Genomic DNA, 20,460 nt, shown 5'->3' on the forward strand with positions numbered 1-20,460 from the left:
AAAACCTCCCACACAGGGTATTTTAGCCCAGCGACCCATCTCCCAAAATATGTTTTAGCTGCAGTAAGCAGATTTACTTCATCTCGCCAGCAGCATACCCACCTCTTCGATTACTACCTGCCACCTTTAAGGAAAGCATGGGCGAAGAAAAGGCTTTAGCAACATTTAGAAGCTTATGATGCAGACTGCCCTTAAAGGGTAAGCCACCACAGGTGTGGTATCTTTTATATCTATCCATATAGACACACACACACGAAGATGTTACCTGTATCTGGAGCATACCGGAATTTCGGGACGGAACAGTGCCACACACCCCTCCGACAGCAGTGCATTAGTAGGATGAGCAAGCAGCGATGAAAGCTGCCAAAATCCCAGCCCCTGAACCAGCCAAAAACGCAAGCCAGATGGCTGGGGTTTGAGCCAACAGTCGAGGGAGACGGCTGGGGTCCGAGCACTACGAGGCGATGTGGGAGGACAGGGCAGTGAACACAGCGCTGCCAAAAAAAAGTTGGGAACTTCGATCACCTTCAGCAGGCTCAGGGACACCATAACGAGGCTGCACCGGATTCTTTGAATTGTGAAGAATTCCAGCAGGCAAGTGACAACATTAAATCACTGTAGTTAGTAGCAACTGCTAAAGTGCCTTTTAAAACTTTTGCTGACTTTTCAGAACCTGTTTAATTTTATAAAAGATTCCTAAGCATAAGTCCATGTTTGTACAAAAAATGAACAAAAAAACAGCAGGACCATTATTCACACTGAACTCTTACCTGCCTGTTGTTAGATAGCAGCCAGACAGTGGTCAAAAGCAGTACTTTGCATCACGTACAAGTCTGTAACAGTAAAACGTAAATGCAGAAGTTGCCTGGATGTGTTCTGCAACTTCACATTCACCTCTACAAACACCATGTTAAATAGCTTCGTTTTTCTGTTGGTCATAATTGTTTTAATACCAAAACAGCTTTAAGCAACGCATATAAAGATTGGAAAGTTTCTACATGAGAACACAGCCAGCTAGTTCGGCTTTGTCTTTTGAGCAAGAGTTTTTGGCAGGATGAGCAGCAGCCTGCAGCACCATAATTACTTTACAAACACGCTGTAATCCAGCAGCACCACTTCGGGGTAATAAAACGAGCAGCTGTCCAGCAAGCAGTTAAAAGTTCAGGCTCCTCCCTGCTTTGGGTTCCCTGTTCCTTCCCTGTTTTGACACAACCTGCATGACACATCCCCTGCAGGTATGAGTTTAAACACGCTGCCAACAGCACCTTTCCAGGGTGTGGGAGAGAGCAGGCTGCAGTGACTGGCTAATGTTGGGTTCAAACTAAACAACACAGCACATCACCCAGGAACTAACCAGGGCACTGCCAGCACATCCTTCATTCAGGTCAAGGCATGAACATTTCGGCTTGGAGCCTGAAATTGTAACCCATTTTCATGCGGCTGTGCATGAAAGGTAGCAAGCTGCTACAGCCTTGGATTTCCAGCAAGGTGGCACTAAGTGCTGTCTGTCTCTTGGCAGAGAAACCCAAGGGAAGGACTGCTAATGCTCGGTTCTCAAGCTACACATTGAATGGTCAGATCTGCAAGGCTGCATCTTGCTTCAACTTCAGTAAAAGGCAGATTGATACCATTAGAAACCATATCTTCTACTTCACAAGACTGCTACTGAACAGATCTAAGTGGGTTATTTAAGCTATTGGCTCAGAACCCAAACAGGCACTGAAAAGCAGAGAAAAGCACGTTTCAGTAATCCACACATCTTAAGCTGTCAACATTTTTAAAGTCTTTATAACTGGCATTTATAACAGTATCCAAAATAAATTTATAAACTTTCCTAGCCTTAGATATATAACCATTACTTTAACCTTTGTGGCAAGAATTATGGGAACTGTCAAAAACAATACTGAAAATAACTCAAATGGAGACACTATGTTTTATTAATACTCCTCCAGATTACATTTCTATTCCTAAGAAGAAAAATATGAACACATCTAAATCTAAGAATTCCATTATTGTTCAATCCTGGGAATGGAATATCGTTACGTTGGACCATTTCATTATTTTCCACATACCTTAATGTTTTAAAATTCAGAAAAAGGAGAAAAAAAGTCAAATAATAGTAGCTTCAGACAGCTTGCATATCGAACATGGTAGGTTGTTAATCACCAGACACTGATTTCCTGATATAGATCCCTGATTAAGAAGTTTGCCCTCTAAATTAAATTTATAAAATGCTCTGTTGGTGGCTCGGCCACTCAATGGTATAGGAACTGCTCCCAGGCTTCTTGTTGCTTAGATTATCCAGCCTCAGGCACATTCTGGAACCCAAGTCCTCGGAAGAGGGAGTCAGCCGTTTTCTCTTTAATGCTTTGTTAAAGCAATATGGAACAAAACACTTGTGGTCTGCTTCAGAGAAGACTTAAGAACAAGCTCTTGAAGAGAGGTGGAAGTGTGTAACAGAGGAAGAAAAAAAAAAGAAGCCTCAACATTTCTGATGTAGGTCCTCAAAACTCAGCTGAGCCAGGTCCAGCAAACAAGAGAGCCGCGCAAATCCTGCCAAGGAAGCAGGCACCACTGAATATACAACCAGACAGTAAGCAGATCTCCACCGCAGAAGCTGTCCATAAATGCGTCAATCCCACAGATCATTTGCTATAAAAAGTTCAGTGTCTCATCTTCAGTGCTTGTTTAACTCTAATTCTGTACATTATATACAAAACCACACAAGGATAGCTGCTCGATGCTTCCAATCCTTGTTCTTTTGTAGTGATGAAAAAATTTAAAAACCAGAGTCTGGACTTATAAATAGTGCAGAAAATGCAAAAGCTAAGAAGACAATGCCTCCTATGATTGTCACTGAAAAGGAAAAATAAACAAAAAAGAAATTAGACACCGAGAAAGTTAAGTATCTTCCATGACACATTATTTATTTGTAAGACGTCTGATTCCCAAAACAATCTTACTTTACAATTTATGCTGCAAACAGTAGACGTTATTTCTAGCTCAGTGTCAGGATGTCCATGTGCCACCCCCTTGTCTAATTCTATTTACAAGAATATATTTCAGTCCTTAGAAGGAAGCTTTGTTTGACTTGTATTACTTCAGCTCGTGTAAGAGAGGTTGATTCCTACTGTTATTTGGCTATATGGAGGAAATTAAGATCCAATATTCTCAAGCTGGAGCAAGTCATCAGTTAAAAGTGATATTAGTGATTAGCATTTTGAGAACAGTTTAACTGTATCGAAAGAGACTGTATGAAAACCATTAACTGCTTACAGCGCCACAAGCTGCTGGAGGCTGGGGCAATATCACTGCTTTTGGCCCATTTTACCACTCCAAACAAGCTAATGGGCTAGATGGGTATTTGGTCTAACCTAATAAGGCCATTCCTACAGCCATAGATCCACACTGAGCTTATTTAGAGCACATTAAATCATTGTTAGATTAGTGTCTATCATCTATTGCCTTAACAAAGGAGGCAGAATATGCGTTTCGCCTTTTGCAGATGTTTACCCCACCACCCCCTCACCTTTTCTGGAACTACAGAAAGCACACAGACCCAAACCCCAGAAGGAATTCACAGAAATTTCAAGAAACACTCTTCCCAAGCATGTAACTATTGACATTATAGACATTACCAGCATTAATACATTTCTCAGTTGGAATGCGTTTTCACTTACCAGTCCTCACAGAAATTTTTTGTGCTATCATTCTCCCTCCAATAACTGCTAAACCAGTGCACAGACAGTGTCCCACCGTTCCTCCTACTGCCACGCCATAGGGATCCTGAGGAGAAAAGACAAAAGGGAAACATCAGTGCAACTGAAAGCCTACTAGTCCCATGACAAGCTCCTACCATGACAGGCCTGTAACTTGGCTGCTTGGTTAGGCAGGATGAAGCATGTGGAGCATTCCCTGGTGTTCACTCTGCTCCAGCATCTATCGTTGTGTTAAAGAACAGTAGCAGTATACTTCAGCTCATGAGACAGGCTTAAATCGAAACGTGACTAATGTGGGATGTTTCAACCAAGAAGCATCTTTAAGTGGTTAAATATAGATCCACAAATGTTTAAGTACAGCAGAGTGATTTAAGTAACCTCTAGAGGTAAGGTGGCAGCTGTTGAGAAACACAATATGCATCAGCTGGACGAACACCAACCTAATTATAAAGAATGGGGAAAAAAATAATTCATGAACTGCAAATGAATGTTTTCAGTAGCTAAAACATTCCAGCTCCTTTGTCCAGATTCACAAGAGTGCGCTCTATACTGCAGCTCCCTGCCCCAAAATACAAATCAACTGAAGTGGGGAGTAGGATAAAATTTCGGTCTGGAGGATAACAAACTGCTTTCAAAATGTATTGTCAACAAATGCTTTCACCTCTTTGCATAATGAGCACCTTCTCACTGCAGTAACAAATTACTACTTAAAGACGTTTGAGATCTGCTTACAAATTGCACAGTTAAGGGCAGCATGTATATTAAAAGCCTCACAGAACAGAAGACTCAGCATTAGAAAGAGAAAACGAATCTCTTAATGACAGATAAAGGAGGCTAGATAAGAGCCTGATTTTCTGCTGCACTAGGGAAAGTGGAGTCAAGTCCTCTGCAAATCTCTCCTGCAGGAAGGAAAGTGAGACTTCCAGCTCGGAGAGCAGAAAAAGCTACTGCCTCCACACGAGGAACACATGAAGCCTCTAACAGAGGAACAGGAAAACTGTCCAGGAGGTGATCTGATGTGAAGAAAACAAACACCAACTGATCAAAAACCAGAAGCTAGTGAGAGAAGCTACAGAGTAGTGGACAAAGAACAGAAAGCTACTGACTAAGAAGCCCAGGAGGGAAGTAGAGCTGAGCCAGCAGAACACACTTCCCTCCATAATTGGAAACAGAATCAAATATTCCTGGAACCCCTCGTTTCTATGCTGTCGACAGCCCTCTAGCAAAAGGTGGATCGTGCCCTCCCTCTACCCCATTCCTGACTGCGGTCCCTGGAGATAATAGTTTATGACTTCCATTAGTGTAGTATCTTCAGTAGCAGAAATGCTCAGATACTGCCAAGAAAGTCAGTCTAACATGATGGGATAGAATTTCTTTGGTTTCCCTTTCAAACACTTAGACTGACAAACATTTCCTATATGCAGAAAACTATTAAGGTGTTAAATGAAGTTCTTAAGGACTCTTTTCAGGATTAGGCTCATTAAGACAGACTTAAATCTTTCTCCTGTTTTATGCACTGACACAGTTTAAATTATGACTTTTCTTCCCCCTCCAAAGGAACCCTGTTTCACTCGTGACAGGATGGACGCTACTCACTTAATGAGCAGTCAGAGTATTTTGCTTTCAGTTCATTGGAGAATGTATGTTCACAGCTGATTTACCACACTACTCACAATCTCTGTATAATTTTTTTCCTCGTAAGCATTTCTGTAATACTTCTACTGTATATCTTAGTACTTTACAAAGAATTCACCTGAATACATTACGAAAGGGGTATAAAAACGATCCCACAGATAACATAAGAGATCCAGATCACAATCATTCACTGGTTTTGAAAGCCATGATTAAGACATCTCAAATTCATTTTTGTAGTACTTGTTTTCATGCCACTTATAGAAAGACTTTATAGGTTAAAAGCTCAACATCCACAGACTTTAGTTGCAATGCTCAGCACCTTCACAAATCACACCAGAGTCCAACGGACACTTCCTAATAGGGTGGTCAGAAAAATGCAAAAGAGAGTTCAACAACTACCTGTGACAGGATGGGCTTAAGCAACTTACCCAACACTTTATAAAAACTTTGGCAGAGGCAGTAGTAATAATTCCTAATTTCCCCAAGATGGCATGTAGCTGCCTGAACAATGAGATCATCCTCTGCTGTTCCCTGCCTCATTAACTCTAAGCACCTTCCCTACACTGCAGTAAAGGCAAGAGGTTCCTACTGATTATAGCCTCCTTCATTACACAGCCCCAGGAGAAGGTCTGAGAGTCTGCTGAAAGAAGCATGAGTCCTAGGAAAAAAAAGTAAATCATCTCAATGAATGGAGAGAGCACAGGCAAACTATTTGAGTTTATTAAAAGGCTGACTATAAGCCTTGATTTTCCTATAAGTGTATTACAGTTACATACATTCTGATCATCATGCTGAGTATCATTTCATTTACAGTATTACTGTAAAGCTGTTTGGAATTTTAGTTCTGTACACCATAACAAATTCATTTATTTCTTTTTTAAAAAGTATCTTTTTAACAGTTTTAAGTTTGCTATGAGGAAGGTCTCCTTTTAAAGCTACTGTGTTAAAGCTGTATGATCTCACAGATCAAAGAAAGAGGTTCTGTAACATCTCTTTCTACATGATACCAAGTAACAACTGTATTCAGCTGCATGATATAAAACAACTACTTTCAGAAATGCCTGTGCAGTCCTAATCATGCGACAATAGCTCTAATGATATGCAGAGCCTCGACGCCTTTATTTTCAGGTCTCCCTCAGCACAGCTGTGACATTAATGCACAATAAAGCAGCAGGTGTGACTCTGACACCTCCTGCAAGGATATTTTGTCTGCCCCCACTAATCTGCAGGCAACCCAAAGACAGCAAAAGCACAGGGGGCATTCTGCAACACTCACCTCTCTGGCTGCCAAGACAATGGTTGTTAATTGGGAACGATCACCCCATTCTGCTAGAAATGTTAAAGTAAAAGCTTGAACAAAGATTGGAGAAATAAAATGTAGCCATTTCTTCTGAGGTATAGTGGTGCTTGACCCTGTTTCCACATCCCCTGGGCCATTTAACAGTTTAGTTCTCTGAAGCTGTAGAGGACAAGGGGAAAAAAACAATATATATGATTAGAAATATCAACTAAATAACCTAAATGAAATACTTAAACTGTAAAGCTAGTAATTTAATATCTGGAATGCTATTACCACTGACTGAGCATTAGCAACATATTATTTATATTAGACAGCATTTTAAAATGCTTATTATACACACAAATATATCTGTAATCACCTCTAACTTCCACTTGTTGTCCATCTTAAAGCTCGTAACTGCTGTACACCAGGAACAATACCTGACTTCAAACTATAGATTCCTTCCTGTTCCAAAGCAGGTACAACAACCTGACAGGTACAGACACCACTTCAAAAGTGGTGGCTCTCAAATTAGGATTTGATAAAATTGACAAAAAAAATCTTAACAGAAATAATATTACTATTCCACACCGTTCCTTAGAAGTGGACCAGTTTATTTATAAAGTTATTATAAAAGAGACCTTTGCTGCAGCACCACAAACCTCAATGCTATTTTACCTGACCGTGAAAGTGACGAAAGAACAACTGTTCATGCCCTCTGTCTGCTAGCACATGCCTTTTTAAAAAATGGGCTCTCTGGAGAAAACCCCTTTTCTCCACAGAAGTAGGATATGCCACAGAACCAGAATCATCTGCTGAAACAGCCTCCCGAGGCCCACTTCTGTCCAGCTGGCCACACATGTGCTGTGCAGACTCTCACTAATCCCAGACATGGCTGAACACCCCAAACACACTGCTGTTCCGCAACTGGAAAGCTGTAACTGTTTCATTAGCCATAATTCACAGACAGTTTTGACTTACTTCCTCATCTTTTTTCTTAATTTCTGCTTGAACTTCCTCCAGCTCTTCCTGACCCTCATCCGGACTCATTTTCAAGCCTTCTCGAAGCATTCGGACGCCAAAAATTGCAAACAGCGCAGTTGACACATAGTATGTGTACACACGAGGAATAACTGTTGTGGCATAGCCAAACAAAACTGAAAGAAAACAAACGTGTATTTTCAAAATTAAGCATAAATATCATTATTTTTCCCATGCCTAAAAAATGCTCACTAGCAAAGTCTGAGATTCAAGTTTCCACTGATAAACAAATGCTTTAAAAAAAAAACAGTTTCGTATCATTTCCTATTTTTGCAAGACAACAACACTCTAGAAACTCCAGCTGTTACTGGTCATACTAGAGACTGAAGTCTATTAACACAGAGACAAGGTACACAAAGTTGATGTGCTGCTTTTCAAAAGAGTCAGTCCAAGCAAAATTATCTTTCCACTTAAGGTCTACACAAATCCTGCTTTTCTCCAAGCAGGCCAAGAGATTTCATTTATCACCATGTTAGATTAGTCATGGTATACACTACCAGTTAAATCTTTTTATATATATGGCTACATGTTGGATGGCATCTCTTTGCAATCACTTTTTATTTCAGACCTGTCTTATTTATCAGATAAAGTCAGAATAAGATATATTCTTATTTATTAGACAAACCTTATTCTTATTTATTAGACAAACCTGCAAATAATCCGGTTGCCTGAATTCACTCATTTCTCCTTTTGCGAAGTGCAAATACCTACACGTTACTATTCCTCTCTCCCCTACACTCCCCATAAACATGCAAGGTGACAAAATTCAATTGTCCTTTAGTATAAAAGCACTGATCCCACTCAAAGACTAAAGAACATCTCCACAGAGCATCTCAGAGCATCTACTTTTATGGGTATCGAAGGTGATCAAACCAAGCCAAAACTAGCTCTCAAAAAGAAGAAATGTGCATTCAGGCACTGTGGACATAAAAGGCCTGTGTAAATAAGAGGAAACAGCTGTTTGGACCACGCACACAAAATTAATTGTCTCTGCTGTTTTACTGCACGTGCAGCTACATGGAAGCGTATTACATGCCACCTTAGTTCAAAACAGGTTCAGAAGTTACTACACAACCTGAAAGTTAATCCATCCACACTGCCTCTAACCCTAGTATGACTATCAGACCAAAATAAAGTTAGGCTGTACTATCAGTGATCACAGTACATACACATATGAATAAGAACATGGTAAGTTCCATAGCCAAATAAACAGAAGAATTTCAACTAAACTTGTTTTTAAAGACTGAAAATACTGTATTAAAGCCATGAAAAGAACTACACAGAAAGATGGTTTTAGCATTAATTACCATACACAAAGCACAAAAACAATGAAATAATCAGAATGGTAAGGCAGCTTGTTACGTCACAAGGGTAAAAATGCTTCTAAGCACAGCTTGGAATAAAAAAAACAAACCCACACACTTATTATTTGGAGCTAGTGAGTTTAAATGAGCAGGATTTCATGAAATCTAGGTAGGAAAAAACAGAAACAAAACAAAAGCCAGGAAGTTCTAAACACAGCTCGCTGTGTTTGCGAGAAACAAGGGCAGAGAGAGGGAAGAAAGACAGCTCCTGTCTGAATAGAAAAAAACAGTTGGGAACCCCTAAACTAGGGAAGAAATTAGAAATGAAAGCTTTCATGGAAAAGCATCAAGAAAGGAAGATTCGAAGGAAGACTTGATATACAAAAAGGGAGGGCTGTAATGGGCAGATGGCAGAGAGAGCTCACAAGATACACACGGTGCACCATCACCTATGATACTAAATAAAGTTAAATGAAGCAAGCAGTGCAGCAGTGGAACAATTCTCAGAGAACGTTGTGACTAATAGCAGAGACTCTCATAATGCTGCCATTACACACTGCGAATGGAAACTGGTCTAAGACCGCAATGATAATTGCAGCAATGCATACAGCAACACAGAGCAGTGCCTATACATCTGGAAAATGGAGAGAGGCCTGAAGCCAGTTCATAGGCTGTCTCCAGAGTGTATAAACCAAAGAACACTACTTAAAGTATTTCTGTAATAGGCATATTTAGAAATGAGCACGTATACAACAAACTACATGCTGCATCTGATATACCTGAAGGCTGCTCCATTTTATAATTACAGCTATGTAAGCACCCAGAGCTACTTGTTCCGCAAGTGCCATTTGACACCTCGCTTCCCCTCCAGCTCTTTGCTCTGTCAGTACCGTGCACCGCAAAGGATCAGGACAGAATGTAATCTTCCACTTGCACAGCTTCCAACCAGCTACACATACGAGGATACAAGGCAGTCGAGGGAAATCTGGCATCGTGTTAAGAATCTTTCACCTTAGGAGGAAAAAAAGTCACCCCTACACTCTCTTTAGATGTACTAATTTCACGGGAGCTAAAAATAGAAAGGAATATAGTAGCACAAAACCCAAGGAAGTACTTTAGGCTTCCAATTCCACTCCTTTTCCTTATGTGCATATATATATGTCTAGGAAGTATAAACACCTAATTAGAGTTATGAACCTAAATACTTGATTTGAGCTACAGCCCCCTGAAAACCCTTCAGAATCTCCTCAAAACAGAAAGATACCTCCACAAACAGCATATACCTACTACCTTCAATTTAATTTCAGTTAAGATGTATTGATAAATACATACTTATCCTGTACATTTTAATAGACAAACCAAAACACTACGAGGGCTAACCTGATAAACACGTCATCAGTCCTAAGGCAAGCATAGCACCAGCCAGGACAGTCAAACGGTTGTACCGCATCGCCATGATGGCTGCAATGAAGAAGGTCTTATCCCCCAGCTCCGATACAATGATGACTGATATAGCTGCCACAAATGCATGAATAAAGCCCAAATTAGTCTTGTCAGGTGACTCTTCATTGACGAGGTGAACTGGAGCAACAGCCGAGGACCCCTTCTGTAAGGGAGAGACAAAACAAAACGAAGACGGGTTAACTAGGCTTGAACATCTGATTCCTGGAAGTACTGAGCTCGGTATTTCTCCTGCCGTATCATACAGCCTAGGGTGGCATTGCAAGCGTGCACCTTTCGTGCAGCATTAATTATCATTAACACGTTACTGGTGGCCACCTGCCTTGGACTAAGAGTCAGTCTCTCAGCCAGAAGATCCTGCTCTGATTACTAAGGCAGTACTTCAGCACGCAGGTTATTACCACTACTACAGTGAAACGAGGGGAAAGCAGCTTTAGCTCAGCTCCAGTATTGCTGTCTTTACAGTGCGTGCCTATTTATGTTACGATGCTCGACCAAACAAGCAATTTTTGGATGCAAATAGTAAGAATTAAACTTATCAAGCAGATATTGAGCAATTATGATAGCTTAGGAGAAACATGAAGTCCTCTGAATGTTTGTCAGGATCACTTTCTTCTCTTGCTGAACCCGAGCATCTCAACCACATTAACATTTTATGCAAGTTTGCATAAACTTTTTTGGGTGTATTTTGTTTCTTGAAAACCGTCTCTCAGACTTCCCAGGGGCTAAACCTGACCAGCACGTTCCAGATTCTCCTTAATAATTAGTGTTTACTTTAAGAAGATTGAGATACCTAACATCAAAAGCAGGACCCAAAACAAGGAGGCTGATGTTCACGTTTGACCAGAGGCGGCCGAGAAAGTTAACACATGCACGCACAGGGACAGATCGCAGCGTGACAGAATTTCTGTGCTTTTAACAGCGCTGTACATTTTCGGGTTTGATTTTTAAACTTTTCATCCATCATGCATCGAGCGGTGCGTATGCAACTTCCCCCCTCTGTGCGTGATCATCTGGCTGAGGAATCCCCTGACCGTTAGGTTTCTCCTAACGGCCCCCCGGATTATTTTCTGTCAGGATTTAAAATCCGTCCCCCCCACCCCAACGCCTCACCTCGGCTCCCTGCGCTTCTTCCTGCGCCGCCGGCACCTTGTTGCGGCCGGGCTCCTCCTCGGGCGCCGCCAGTAGCCCGCCGGGCGCCGCCAGCAGCACGAGCAGCGCCAGGGCGGCCGGGGCCGGCCGCGGAGCCGGAGTCGGGCCCGGGCGCAGGGGCCGGGGCCGTCCCGGCGCGGAGCGCGGCGCCGCGGAGCCCATGGCGGCCGAGGCCCGGCGCGGCGCTGCTGCGGGCCTCTTAAAGGCGCCGCGTCACCGGCAGCGCCGAGCGGCCCAACCGCCGCCCGCAACGACCGCGCCCCGAGGGAGGGAGGGGCTGCGCCGGGCCCCGCCCCCGTCCCCTCAGCCAGGTTCCCTCACGGGGAGGGCGCTCCGAGAACGCCCACAAACGGAGAAAAACGGAATAAAAATGCGCCTGAGTACCTCACGAGGCACGAAATACGGCTCAAATGATTCCCCGCACCCGCCCTTCTCTTCACGGTTTTCACGTAGATAAATATTTTCACTTACCACACAACAAGAAATGTTTTATGTGCAACATGTAATTATAAAATAGAAAAGACTCAAGTAGCTTCTCTCCAGTTTTAATTAAGGTCTTCACTAAGCCTCTTCATATCTTGCACGATATACATATATACCTTACTCCTCAATTTTAATTAAGGTCTTCAGTAAACCTCTTCATGGCTTGCATGATATACATATATACCTTACATCTCCCCACAAAAATAAGCAACACGCACCAGATTATCATAAAAATCATCAGCTTTTAATTTTAGAATTAGAAAAATGTGCAATTTTACCGTGGCTTTATTAAAACGTAAATTGCTCACTCCCTCATTGAAAACATTTCCAGTCTGTAAAAAATACTTTAGAAGCCACATTTTAAAAAACAAATGGTACAAATGCTTTCCGATGCTTTGGGTAGGAGGTGAATTTTTTCTGGTAGAACTCGTGACACAGAACAGCAGCCAGCGCCTGGTTGAAAAGAACGTACATGACTACAAACCACCAGGTCACATTGTCAAGTCCAAGTGTGATGGCCATAGACACGTATATGAGGAGTTCTGCAAAATAATGAGGGCAAGAAACTCTTTCGAACCAGTCTCCAAAAGGTATACTGTGGCTCAGACTTATGACCTTTCCTGCAAGCGAACGGAAAGAAGTAAGTTAAGAACAATATCCATTAAACAATTTTTTCTACTCACAATTACAGAACAACACGCTCATTAAAATTATTATCATGCAGCTCCATCTGATCTCTCAGCTTTGTACTTCTCAATGAAATAAGGTATCACCTCTGGCTGTTTGCATAAATACAGTGTAAGGAAGCCTGTTTTTAACCCCCATGGAAAAAGAAGTGACATCTCAGAGGAGTGACACAAGTCCTAAGTGTGGCTGTTTGTCTGTCTTTAGGATAGCATAAGTCAGACCTTCGAATTAAGCTCTGAACATTCAAGCTGCCCGATCTCTTCTCCAAACAGCTTCACTTAACCTAGTGAAAGTCTTACAAAGGCTCCCACACTACAGTTACTAAAAAATACTGTTTTTAAGGTGTTAGAAGCTACAGAAGCCTATCGGAACAACCAGAAAAGAAGTAGGAAAGTAAATGGCTCAGAGAAATGAAACACCTTACCTGATTTACTTTTTCTAAGATTAGCTAGAATCACAAGACATCTGTGCTGGTGAAGAGAGGCCCAAATGTACACCGCAATTCCTACGACGTGATACCAGCAGATCTGCACGGAACTTTCTTTTCCTAAATGAAATATGCTTCATTAATAAAAAGCCAGTAAATACCTTCCCAAGCACTGTCCCAAAACACTGCATGCCTATTTTGTACATTATTGTCTTACAAAACTCTAGTAGTGAGCCTCTAATTACTTGGAAGATGCTTTTGAGTCCTGTGTGATTTAAGTACTCAGCTACTAGTTCCTTTCCTTTAACTGCTCTACAATAAAAATATCAAAGACCTAGTTTTTAATCCAGTAGCTTGAAGTATACTATTACATATAACTGATACGTAATTTGCAGTCAAAAACCTCAGTATTCAACTTTGTTTATAATTCTTACCATTCTAACAAAAGATGTTGTCATGTCTCAGGTCAACACATAAGTACACTTGTACGTCTTGTTCACAGGGATTGGTATACATAGATACATTCACCTATCCACACACACTGTAAAACACTTAAACCATCAAAAACACTGTATTAAGGATCAGGTCCAATGTACATGTCAATATACCATCTCTGAGAATCTACAAGATGAGAAAAGTAGAAAACGGGTGCAGATGAAAAAAGATTTTATCTACTCATAGATGACCTGAAGGTTGTTTTTACAAATAACCCGATTAAACAGGAGCTGATGTGATTGGAAGTGGTTAAAAACTTCACTAAAGTTACATACTTGGTAACAACCACTTTCCATAAATCAGTCATGGAAGAAGCGCTACAGCCAGTGGAAGTGTTGCAGCTCATGGTTTATCTGTGCAGAGGAGCAAATAGCAGTTGAGTTGGGAGACTCAGTGGAATGCATTGGCAGACATAGGTCATATAATTCAAATTACTGCTGTATTAATGCAGACATTACAGCACCAAGGGAAAGATGACACTGATTGATGTAAGGCAGAGCAGTGGGGAATTCTCAGTGGAAGGCAAAAGAGTTGGCCAAGACGGTCCCAACTCAGTAGGCCCACCTACTAGGAAAGCCTACAGCAAAAAAGCGAACTCCATTTTGACAACTGGAGTTGTGTAGTGGTATTTGAGAACCGGCACCAATTATTTTCTTTCTTAAAGCAAATGGATCTTAATGGCAAAACTGACCTGTAATGCTCCTGAAAGTATTATCTACCATGAGATGGAAAAACAGTGAATTTCAGGGAACAACAGTGGTGGTTAACATAAAAATGAGTAAGCAAGCGAGCGTGAGTCTGTGTGAGTAATACCAGTTGATTATTATGCAACATACTGAAGTGCAGTTACTTTGGACTATGCCAGTGAGTTATTTTTACTTCTCACCAATTAACATGCTTCTCACACAAGCCCTCTATGAAATCAAGTGAACCGTTGGCCACAATGGAAAGAAAAGGGAGCAAAAAATGCAACTTTGGTAATAACTAAGCAGGTACTTACCATGCCTGACATTAATAGGCACTTGCCATAGCACAGTTGTGCCAAGAACAATGTAGTAACCAAGTCCAAAGCAATACTGCACGATATGAATGACGCCGTTGGAAAACACGCTGGTACAGAGGCACTCTGCAAGTCTTCGAAAGCTATGCAGCCAAACGAGCAGGAGAACCAAGAGTGCAGAGAAGTGTTCACTATCTGCTTGCAAATGAAAAATAGTGATTTAGGGATAGCTAGGACCAATTTTACCCCTTCAAAAGAGCTGATTTTCCCCTCCCCACAGCAAAATCTTATCCTCTTTTTAAACTAACCTAACACTTGGAAAAATATTTGCACATCTGAGGCACTGCTGACCACAGTGATTGCACAAGATTACATCTAGAAGGTAAAAACGGCCCTTCCAACTAAAATGAGTGCTGAAAGCTATTATATTTGTAAATTAGAATGATTTCTACCTTAATGACAAAGGGACTTGGTACTCCAGGAACGTCACCTGGAGCCTAGTTTAAGAGCAGCTGATGAAGTAGCACAAAAAGAATACTTATCCAGCAAAGGATGGTAGTGCAGTTTTGTAATATTTATATGGCTGCTTCACAATAGCTGGAATACTTGCCTGCGTTCTGGTTCTGCAAATCTCTGCCAAAAGCACTGTGCAAGCGCTGAATCCATGGTGGGAGTACTGCTCCGAGGAACTCAGCTTGGAAAAGCTCGATCAGCAGAAAGCCATTCCAGAGTACAGAAACTATATAGAAATGAGTAAACCACCTGTGGGAACAAAAATCATCTTCCTTAAACTTAATATTCTCATTATTCCTTAGTTGGACATGTAGCTGCAGGACATGCTCGTCTGATGGTCAGTGCGTGCCTTTTCGTCTCAACAATCAATGAGCAGAGAACTCAGGACTCAGCTGTACCAAGCAGGTGTAAGCCTAGCATGCCTCCCTTAAATGCTGCCTGAAACAACAGGCAGCATATGTCTAACTTAGTTGACCTCGGCAACTGTAGCTACACCAAGAGAAGGTGTAAACCCATGCATTGCAAAGACATTCCTCAATGCTTAGAAATAATCATGATTTACACAAATTTTCTTCATAGTTTATACCACTGAAAGCACATCTGAAATGATTTTCTGGGCATTTCCATGCTGTTGCTCAACAGCAATACAGAAGCCAAGTCAGAAGCCAGCAAGTTTCCTTGCACACTCCAGAACAACCTGACCATCGCAGCTGGTGAGCTTTCAACAATCTCAACTATTCTGGGGATGTGTCTGACCTACAGAGCAATCCAACACTACAGTAACTACGTGTCAACCCTCAAGGAGAGAGGAATTTTATGCGTTTGCCAAACCAACCTGAAATGAATCAGAACATTTGACAAGATGGAATAGCAAAGTTTAAAAAAGTCTGGGCTAGTGAAAATACAATGCTTGTTTGGAAATAAGATGCAGATGAGTGGAAATAGAAAATCTCAGGAGTTAGTTTCAGGATCTTCTGTCCTCATTCAGCCAGCAGGGTTACAGGTTCAATACCGCAGTAACAGAATCGCTTTGTAGATGTTGAGAGCCTGAGACCAATTCACCGAAAAAGCCATGTTCTTCAGATTACATCTTCCCTAAGAAGAGGTGGTTAGAAACTTGTTGAAGAAAGGTCAACCCAAATGAGATCCTACCTCAAGAATACCACACCTTGCAATACACCGCACCTAAACCAAAGCTTTTATGAACCCTTCTTTTTGCTGTGGATACCGCACAGCCTAAATGCATCTGGGGGAATTTTCTGGGACCAGAAGCTTGATAACCAAGATATGACAATATAACCCTTCCATGAATAATATGTTGTGTCACAAAACCTTTTTAAATATTTGTTTTGAAAGCTACATATGTAAACTATGCTAGTGATAACAAAGTTATGTCAGGGATGATCAGGTCTTTGGGTTAAGCAGCACCCCAATCCTGTCCTTCTGGACTTGCAAGCTCCTGTCATGCCTACGTTCAAGTCAAAGGCTAGTTCTGGTCAAGAATCTCAGGTGATCAAAGCAATGAGATCCCAGTAACGTATAAAAAGCTTGAGAGGTGGGGATTTTTCCCCCATTTCCCTCTCTTATCCTATTAAAAATATCTATTAAGAAGTCTTCACAGGAGAAGTCTTCTCCTTTGTTTGTTTCAGCATCTGTTTCAGGAAAATGTGTGTTTGGTTAACACAACAGTTCTTTTGCCTTGTTAGACTGTTCATGCAGCGCTCAGATACTTATATTAACACGCTATTATCAGTATCCTGTGGTATATTTTATCAAGAAACCCTGAAGGTAGAAGACAACAACAGACTTGATGATCCTTGTGGGTCCCTTCCAACTCTGAATATTCTATGATCAAGAATTGATTTCAGAAAGCAATCCCACAGTATGTTTGCATAGCCACATTTACACTCAGGTGGCCAAACTTCCAGGTCCCTGCTCTAGTCTTGCTGGAAGGTTTGTACAGATACTGCATGGGACTGGGGTTCAAGAGAGTAGGCTTTTATTCCAATTTGGGGCATATGGACCCTGCATGATTAAAATCTCATAGAATCATAGAATATCCCAAGTTGGAAGGGACCCATAAGGATCATCAAGTCCAACTCCTGGCACCACACAGGTCTGCCCAAAAGTTTAGACCATGTGACTAAGTGCACAGTCCAATCTCTTCTTAAATTCAGACAGGCCTGGTGCAGTGACTACTTCCCTGGGGAGCCTGTTCCAGTGTGCGACCACCCTCCCGGTGAAGAACCTCTTCCTGATGTCTAGCCTAAACTTCCCCTGCCTCAGCTTGACACCGTTCCCGCGGGTCCTGTCACTGGTGATAACGGAGAACAGGTCACCTGCCTCTCGACGCCCCCTCGCGAGGAAGTTGTAGACTGCGATGAGGTCCCCCCTCAGCCTCCTCTTCTCCAGGCTGAACAGGCCCAGTGACCTCAGCCGCTCCTCATGTGTCTTCCCCTCTAGGCCCTTCACCATCTTCATCGCCCTCCTCTGGACACTCTCCAACAGTTTCACCTCCTTTTTGTACTGTGATGCCCAGAACTGCACACAGTACTCGAGGTGAGGCTGCACCAGCGCAGAGTAGAGCAGGACAATCACTTCCCTCGACCGACTAGCAATGCCGTGCTTGATGCATCCCAGGATAGGGTTGGCCCTCCTGGCTGCCAGGGCACACTGCTGGCTCATATTCAACTTGCTGTCAACCACAACCCCCAGATCCCTCTCTGCGGGGCTGCTCTCCAGCGTCTCGTCGCCCAGTCTGTACGTATAGCCAGGACATCTCTATGTTCCTTATCCATAAACAGAGAATAATAATTTCTCAAAAAACTGAGGCTAACTCTGTAAAAATAAGCGTGCTCCTTAGAAGCCATTAAACACTGAGGCAGACAGAGAGTAAACATATAATGCATTTTCAGAATCATTCAGTTTACATCTGAGATTTCAGCAAGCCTGATCTGAAGCAGAGTTTTACACATCCTTCCGCTCAAAGTCTTTTCCAAAACAATTGTATGCTAGTACAATGTGCTTCTTTCTGTCTGCTGACTCGTCAACAAGTTCTGCTCTGCAGTAAAGGATTTTCAGAGCCTCACAGAAGATCAGCATCCCATGAGAACGTATGTACTTAGCCATATCATAGCATCTGTGGGCAGCTTCCCAGTACGCCTGAAAAGGACATAAACAAACTTAGGCTTCTAATAATATCCTGAGTATTAACACTCCATTTTGCATATCCTATTTTGCGGTTAATTGAAATACATGTTGCATAAGGCACATAGCATTCACGCAATAGGAGAAAACACAGCATTTCACTGCGTACTGAACTACTTCCCTAAGCCTGTGCCCTATCTCTCCTGCGACCTGTAACACCCCCCTACACCCGCAGCCCCCACAAGGAGCACGGCAGAAGCCCCCGAGGGGCTTTCAGCAGCCACCACACCGCCCGCAGCCCCGGCACGGCCCCGCCGCCTCCCCGCTCACCTCTTGGGCACCTGGAAGCGGCGCAGCCAGGCGGGGCGCTGCCCGCCGCCGCTCTTGGTCTTCCCGTAGCGGATGAGGTCCTGGAAGAGGCCCGAGGCGGTGCCGCCGCCACCACCGCCAGGCCGCCTCGCCTGGGCCCGGTGCAGCAGCTGCGCCGCCAGGAAGGCGGCGGCCAGCAGCGCCCAGGCGGCGCCCAGCCCCGCCGGCATGGCCCCGGCTCCCCGGCCCTCCCCGCTCCGCCCACCGGCACGGCGCGGCTCGGCCCAGCCCGGCCTGTTTTAGGCGGATATCGCCATTTTCGTCGGTCCGTGACTGAAATGAGTCCTGGGGGAATGCGGGCTGGCCGTGAGGCTGCAGTGTGCCCTGGTGGCCAACAGGGTCAAGGGCGTGCTGCTTAGCCTGGAAAAGAGAAGACTGAGGGGAGGAGACCTCATCAACGTATATAAATATCTGAGGGGAGGGTGTCGAGAGGATGGAGCCGGTCTCCTTTCAGTTTTTCCCAGCAACAGGACGAGAGGCAACAGGCACAAACTGAAGCACAGGAGGTTTCAGCTGAATATGAGGAAACACTTTGCTGTGAGGGTGGCAGAGCACTGGCATAGGTTGCCCAGAGAGGTTGTGGAGTCTGCTTCTCTGGAGATATTCAAAACCCGCCTGGATGCCACCCTGTGCAGGTGATCCTGCTCGGCAGGGCGGTTGGACCAGATGATCTTCAGAAGTCCCTTCCAACCTCAACTATTCTTCGGTTCTGTAGTTCTGTGAAAAGCCTTTCCTTGCCTTTCTTTCATTCTGAGAAACGAAGACATCAGAACAGCTTGGCACCACAGGGAAACAGCTCCCTTTCGTCCCGAAGATGGCCTGCCCACACCCCTCTGTGCATCCCTCTTTTTGTCACTCTGGTATTATCTGGAGTAAAGTAACAAGTCAGTAAGAAATAGCTGAACAATATTTCAAGGCCTTTAAATACAGAGCAGCCTAATTTTCTTTGTCTTTAGTGCTAGCCTAATTTTTCAGTCTTTAGTGCTACTCCAAACCATCCTAAAGTCAATAAATCAGGAGGATAAAGCAATGGCAACCACCATGTAGCTGACAGAGATTCAAGCCTAGAGTACACACGGGTTTTTGACTTTGAGTGGAAGTTGCCCAGTGGAAGTACATGCCTTGTCTGGGTGCTTGTAGAGTGGTACCTCAAAAGCTATCTTTAAAGATGTTGATGACTTTTTCCTATACTGGATTGAATTATGTCATTATAAGCACTTTAATTGCATCCCAGCCAGGTGCAAAATACATGTAATGTGTTATCATGTGTGTAGATCAGGCTTAATTTAAAGAAAAAAAAATTAAATTTTGCTGATGCACTTTCCTAAACAGAGGTATAAACCTAAATAATTTCAAGGATGCATTTATGACTGTGTTAATCCATCCTATCAGTGGATCCTGCAAGGCAGCACAGGCTCAGCTAAACCAGTTATAGCATCAATAATATTGCTTTGGGGAAAAAATCACTGAAGTTCACATTTTATGCTAAAACATATGATGGTAGCTCTATAGTTATATACACATAATGTGCTATAATAAATATTTTAATGTCAATATAATTTATGTCAAAGTTCAGGACTGAGTCTATTTTTCTTTCAAATTCAGTATAACTGAATCATAAGTCTGGTTTGAGGATTTCATGCCTAATTGTTTTTGATAAACAGCATGAGAAAAAGGTAAACACATGACTAAATACATAACATGTTGCTGTTACTCTCATTTTTAAGAAAAAACTCATGGCTGGTACC

General features: G+C 42.6%; 2 protein-coding genes across 2 annotated transcripts; both read right to left on the reverse strand.

Moving 5' to 3' along the window:
- Positions 1-1,919: 1,919 nt before the first annotated feature.
- TMEM165 (transmembrane protein 165) lies at positions 1,920-11,849 on the reverse strand. The gene is made up of 6 exons (XM_040554912.1): positions 11,553-11,849; positions 10,359-10,584; positions 7,615-7,790; positions 6,631-6,813; positions 3,681-3,786; positions 1,920-2,856 (listed from the first exon to the last, which is right to left on the reverse strand). The coding sequence occupies exons 1-6, from the start codon at positions 11,751-11,753 to the stop codon at positions 2,780-2,782; spliced, it is 969 nt and encodes a 322-aa protein (XP_040410846.1). The 5' UTR covers positions 11,754-11,849; the 3' UTR covers positions 1,920-2,779.
- Positions 11,850-12,296: 447 nt separating this feature from the next.
- On the reverse strand, positions 12,297-19,003 carry SRD5A3 (steroid 5 alpha-reductase 3). The gene is made up of 5 exons (XM_040554913.1): positions 18,674-19,003; positions 15,294-15,445; positions 14,684-14,878; positions 13,186-13,308; positions 12,297-12,694 (listed from the first exon to the last, which is right to left on the reverse strand). The coding sequence occupies exons 1-5, from the start codon at positions 18,880-18,882 to the stop codon at positions 12,435-12,437; spliced, it is 939 nt and encodes a 312-aa protein (XP_040410847.1). The 5' UTR covers positions 18,883-19,003; the 3' UTR covers positions 12,297-12,434.
- Positions 19,004-20,460: the final 1,457 nt, after the last annotated feature.

The sequence above is a fragment of the Cygnus olor genome, chromosome 4, assembly GCF_009769625.2.
Source record: "Cygnus olor isolate bCygOlo1 chromosome 4, bCygOlo1.pri.v2, whole genome shotgun sequence".
Lineage (NCBI taxonomy): Eukaryota > Metazoa > Chordata > Aves > Anseriformes > Anatidae > Cygnus > Cygnus olor.

What these genes read in the sequence shown, in the direction of transcription:
- TMEM165 (XM_040554912.1), bottom strand. Translation starts at nt 11,753, where the DNA reads ATGGGCTCCGCGGCGCCGCGCTCCGCGCCGGGACGGCCCCGGCCCCTG. An exon ending in AAGAAGCGCAGGGAGCCGAG is followed by an intron (nt 10,585 to 11,552) that starts GTGAGGCGTTGG and finishes TCTCCCTTACAG; the next exon opens with AAGGGGTCCTCGGCTGTTGC. An exon ending in TTAAGAAAAAAGATGAGGAA is followed by an intron (nt 6,814 to 7,614) that starts GTAAGTCAAAAC and finishes TGTCCTCTACAG; the next exon opens with CTTCAGAGAACTAAACTGTT.
- SRD5A3 (XM_040554913.1), bottom strand. Translation starts at nt 18,882, where the DNA reads ATGCCGGCGGGGCTGGGCGCCGCCTGGGCGCTGCTGGCCGCCGCCTTC. An exon ending in TTTGCAGAACCAGAACGCAG is followed by an intron (nt 14,879 to 15,293) that starts GCAAGTATTCCA and finishes ATTTGCAAGCAG; the next exon opens with ATAGTGAACACTTCTCTGCA. An exon ending in TCTTAGAAAAAGTAAATCAG is followed by an intron (nt 12,695 to 13,185) that starts GTAAGGTGTTTC and finishes GTTCGCTTGCAG; the next exon opens with GAAAGGTCATAAGTCTGAGC.